This window comes from Nematolebias whitei, chromosome 10 (assembly GCF_014905685.2).
Source record: "Nematolebias whitei isolate Nwh7 chromosome 10, NemWhi1, whole genome shotgun sequence".
Taxonomy (NCBI): Eukaryota; Metazoa; Chordata; class Actinopteri; order Cyprinodontiformes; family Rivulidae; genus Nematolebias; species Nematolebias whitei.
In genome coordinates this window covers 3,116,481-3,121,500 of record NC_056507.1, presented here as the reverse complement: position 1 = coordinate 3,121,500, position 5,020 = coordinate 3,116,481, and the positions used below count along the sequence as shown (strand labels likewise).

The 5,020-nt window shown below is 41.4% G+C and overlaps 1 protein-coding gene across 1 annotated transcript in view; it reads left to right on the top strand.

Annotated features, from left to right (window-relative positions):
- The window catches only part of peak1 (pseudopodium-enriched atypical kinase 1), a 23,172-nt gene that overhangs the window by 14,940 nt on the left and 3,212 nt on the right, over positions 1-5,020 (top strand). Inside the window, exon 3 of the mRNA XM_037683253.1 lies at positions 4,041-4,846. Within this exon, the coding sequence (XP_037539181.1) occupies positions 4,041-4,846 (806 nt within the window). The remainder of the gene's footprint in view (positions 1-4,040; positions 4,847-5,020) is intronic.

Genomic DNA, 5,020 nt, shown 5'->3' with positions numbered 1-5,020 from the left:
TTAACATTAAGGTAGGCCTGTTTCGCTTGTTTTATCTCTGTAACTTTAGGCTGTTTTAACATTAAGGTAGGCCTGTTTCGCTTGTTTTATCTCTGTAACTTTAGGCTGTTTTAACATTAAGGTAGGCCTGTTTCGCTTGTTTTATCTCAGTAACTTTAGGCTGTTTTAACATTAAGGTAGGCCTGTTTCACTTGATTTATCTCAGTAACTTTAGGCTGTTTTAACATTAAGGTAGGCCTGTTTCACTTGTTTTATCTCATGATCTTCACCAGTCTTCTCTGCTCATCATGCGTCTCCTACCATGCATTTATCTGCTTAATTTTATCCTTTTTTGTTCTACTTCTCTTTTTATTTCAGTGTAAGAGTTACTGTAGATTAGTTCAGTTTTTCAGATGTTTTAAAGCAGGTCTGGAAGCAGTGCCTTACCCTTCAGACAAACCCCAAAATGGACATCAGTAACCAGGAAGAATGTGTTTGTAACAGTTTGTTTGTGAAAGAATTGTTTTTAGGTGGAATTCATTTTGATATCCATACTGAGAAATTGAGATTTTACAGCGGAAACATTTTAAATAATCTAACTTTATATTCCTCTTTGAGGTTATTGCGCCAATTGCAGCATCGAAAAAGTCTCTAAACTCTATAAAGTTTTTACAAGGAGTGGGCAGTGTTTAAACTTTACATCTGTATTTTATTTTTCTTACCTTCTCAAGCTCTGATTAAAAAATTTAAAAAAAGTAATTCTAGTTACGGTAAGTTAATTTTCATTCAACCTTTATTTATCCAGGTAAATGTTGGGTGGACTTTATTCGTGTTTTAAACTAGTATTCTCTGAAGAAATGCCTCTCACCCGCCGACGTTTTTGAGTTACAGTTTTAGACAAAAGTCGTTTTCGACATTTCAACCTTAATATGTGCACTCGTACAAGCTCAGTAGATGTTGGCTCTCAAAGTATGCACTGACAATGACTCTAAGCAACTACCACAGCTCAGTTTAGTCTGTATCAGTAAAACTGGCAGATTTATAATCATTTATTTGTTTGCTAAGGTTGATTAGCAACGATCTTGAATTGGGTTGACTTCAAATGTCGCCCAGTAATTGTGATCTGAGAGTTTTTCTGGAGTTTGTCCACGAGTTCATCAGATATTTTGCTAAATAACAGTGTTGACACCAACAGTTATTGGCAACGTTTGAATCAAAGATGTGCAGTAACACGTGCTGTGAGTGACTCTCGGCCACCACAATAAATATTACCGGTAGTTCAATATCTGTAGAATTGGCTGAATCCAATGACTGTGGCCGCCATCTTGCATCAGACTTTACAAACGTTACATCCAATCAGTATGTTCTAAAAAAAATTACATTAAGATCCATCCATTGGTTGATCTGAAATGTTTTTATTGGAACGCCTCGTGTAACTAAGCGAGTTATGTAATTCAGTCCAGTCTCGGCCACATTGCTGCATCAGAAGATCCGTTTGACGGGAGAAGTCTGTCTCCTTGGGTGGATTACAGCAGGACGCATTTAATATGTTCATTTCCAGGGAGGATTACCAGGACTCATTTACTTCATCCCGACTGCTCTGCCTTAAATCTTTTTTACTACATCCTTAAGGCGATGGCAGCGTGACTTCCACGTGAGGAGTTACTCATCCCGTTCAACTGGAATTTGCAATCAGTGGAGTTTTTGTCAAACGTGTGCCTTCGCAGCAGTGATGAAAGGACTTCTGTTATACTCTGTAGTACCTTCCCAAACTTCTGGGTGTTCCCTGGGGAATTAAAACATCACTGATGGTTGTCTGTGACACTATGAACCTACATAATAGTTCTCCCTTTATTCCTATCGTGCAAAAAGCACAACTGCTCAGCTCATTTCATTTTATCGGACATTTGTCTGACTCCTCTGCCTCTGTGGTTCCCAACAACAGAAGGTTTAAGAAGTCTAATCAACCCCTAAACCCTTTAATTCCCCCCCAGAGACCTCTCAGAAATTAAGGACACATCAAGCCCAGAATAAATGTGCGCTCCATGTTGCCTTTTTAAGCTTTTCTGCAGACGGGCTGGCAGCTGGACAGTTGGAGAAACAACTTATTCCCAGCTGTCTCACTTTCAAGTTGTGTTTTCTTCAGGGTTGCCCCTTTACCTTCAGTGCCACATCCAGTGGTGGACACAGATAACCCAAAAGTTAGCTTTGCAAACCACAAAGTGGCTAACTAAAAATTAACTTAGATAATGCTAAACATATATATATATTTAATTATCAGAAGCTAACACTACTGCGCTAACTTTTCTCTCTTACTCTGCTGTCGCTAACCCGTAAAACTGTAAAGTGACCACATTGTACGTGAACGCAACTCATTCATAAACCACAAGCGTCCATGTCCCGTTCAGAGGTGAGCTTTCAGAGATTAATCGGGTTCATCAGAATCAAAGAGGTGGAGCAGAACTCTGCTGTGCTGAAGTGGAGTGATGCGTTCAATGTGTGTTGGACGTCTCCCTCGTGTCATTTACTTTAATGAATTAACTCAATTTAACGGTTCTCTTTGTGGTCGACTACTTTTATAAACTAACAACAAAGTTGCTGTGCATCATGATCAATATTCTCTCAGTAATGTATATGTAGTAAAGCTGTGTGAAATGTGTGAGAGAGTCACGTCCCAGAGGCAGTGCGACCATTGCAAAGCATGCTGGGTAAGAATTATGTGTGCAACACGTTATTTTCCTGTTCTGGTTTGGCTTTTATGGTAAAATTTTTGTTATTGTCTGTAATCCGACACCATGAGGTAGATATGGGGCGGGGGGAAGCACTTTGAGGGTGGTGACATCATCAGGTGCTTAGCTTTTCTTAGCTCTGCGTAGCATAGCTCTGTGTAAACCACTTTTCTCTTGTACACTTTTAGTGTAGAAAACTGTCTTTTGAAAAACTAGCAGACTTGAATTTACCGGATTTAAATTTAACAGAAGCTAATTACGCTATACGTTTTCAAAGTTAGCAAAAAACTCTAATCCGCTAAACAGAAAGTTAGCTCTGTTATTAACGGAATAGCAGAACCATGTCCGCCAATGGCTGCAGCACAAATCTATGATCAGGTTCTCCTCTGTTCAAACCACTGACCTCAGAAAAAATCAAGTAACTCTGTAGCAGCTGCCAGAAAACTACATTTTTGTATTTAATAAAATAAAATTTAGACTTTAATCTAATATAACTTTTGATATCAGTGTCCTTCTGTGCAGTTTTGTTTTTATAAATCTTTTTAGGCCACTTACTCAGAACATCTTGATGTAAAAAAAATCCCTCTAAATCTAAAAGACTAAAATTTTTAAATACATAAAGGTTGCGATGTTTTGAACACATGAAAGACTGAAAGATTCCCAACTAAGCATGTATAAATAAAAACGGGTTGGAAATCAATGTGGAGTAAATGTTTGACGTTTTTGTTTGAAGTGTAGTCCAGTGAAACAGTCTGACATTAATAAAACTGTACTGATTCAAACGTGTCAAGGCTACTTTAACTAATGCAGATGTACTTGAGTTACCATACCAAGTGGTGCCATGCCATTACCAAGTTTATAATGTCAACACATTTCATTCTTTTGTCCCCATCAATGAGCAAAGTCAAGTAAATAATAATAATAATTATGTGTTGTCATCATTGTATGTTTCCATATAATGGTGAAATTGGTTCTCTGCATTTAACCCATCCACGCCCAGGGGGTGCGGTGGGCAGCTATTGAAAGCACCCGGGGAGCATTTGGGGATGCGGTGTGCTGATCAGAGACACCACAAGATGTGCAATGACTGGGCCATTAATCTGCACGTTCTGTGTTTCCTTGCTTTAACATACCTGATCCGAATGAATGATTGACGGGCTTCTAGAGAACGTGAAGACGTGTTAATAAAACCATTGAATCAAGTGTGTTGGAGCAGGAAACAACTAAAAGAAGCAGGATAGTGGCCCTTGAAGGTCATACTTAGACACCATTTGTTTAGCATTTTATCATTTAGAATTTTAAGGCACGCATATTTTGTTTTTGTCTCTCCAGGACAATCACGAGCTAATATGATCCCACTGAAGCAGCCACGGAACATCAAATCTTCCTGCGATACCTTGGCCTCCATCGATCTGGATGGCCCCGCTGAGCAGCCAGCGCCCAAAGCTACGCCTCCGCCACTACCCAAAAAAGTTCCTCGTTCTAGCACTGAACCTACCCTGGGAGGCAAAGAGCCCAGTCAGGGAGCCCTAAGACCTCGAGCTGAGGCTAAACCTGGGGGAACCAACCTGAGTGTGGCCAACCCCGTCTACGACTTGGACTCCACCTGGGAGACAGCCAGCCAGAGTTCCTCCCTCAGCTCTGAGGCTCATCGAGTCCATGACCATGAGAGCGGTGACTCTTTGGAGAGGCCATCAGCTGCCGGTAAATGTCGCCTGACTAACAGCGTGGCCTCTCTGGTCCCCCAGCCTACACCTGCTGCTCCCAACGCCACATCTGGAAGAGAGAAAAAGGTCTTCCCAAGTACAGAGTCTCTGGCGGGGAAGAGTCGACCCGCAGGGCGAGGCACTGCTGGAGGAGGTGCCACTAAACCGCAGAGACCCGCTCTTTACAGGGGCTTGGACTGCTGGGACGAAGTGGTGGGGAGGATCCGGGGGCTACACACAGATACACTGCAGAAGTTATCGTCAAAGTGTGAGGACCGCTTCATGGCTGGTCAGAAGGATCATTTGAGATTCGGCACGGACAGCTGGTCCCACTTCAGACTGACCACTGGGAAACCGTGCTGTGAGGCGGGAGATGCTGTCTACTACACTGCCTCCTACGCCAAGAACCCACTGGTCAGCTACGCCATCAAGGTGAGATGTCTTTTTCTGGTTGTTGTTCAGATAGGTCTTCTTCGTGACCACTGTAGCACATAAGGTTTACTGTAACTTATTATAAATATTGACTGATATCATATTTGTAAAGTGTTTCCAAAGGTTTTATTCTGTATTTGATTAGATGCTAGCCCTGAAACACAAAAATGAAAA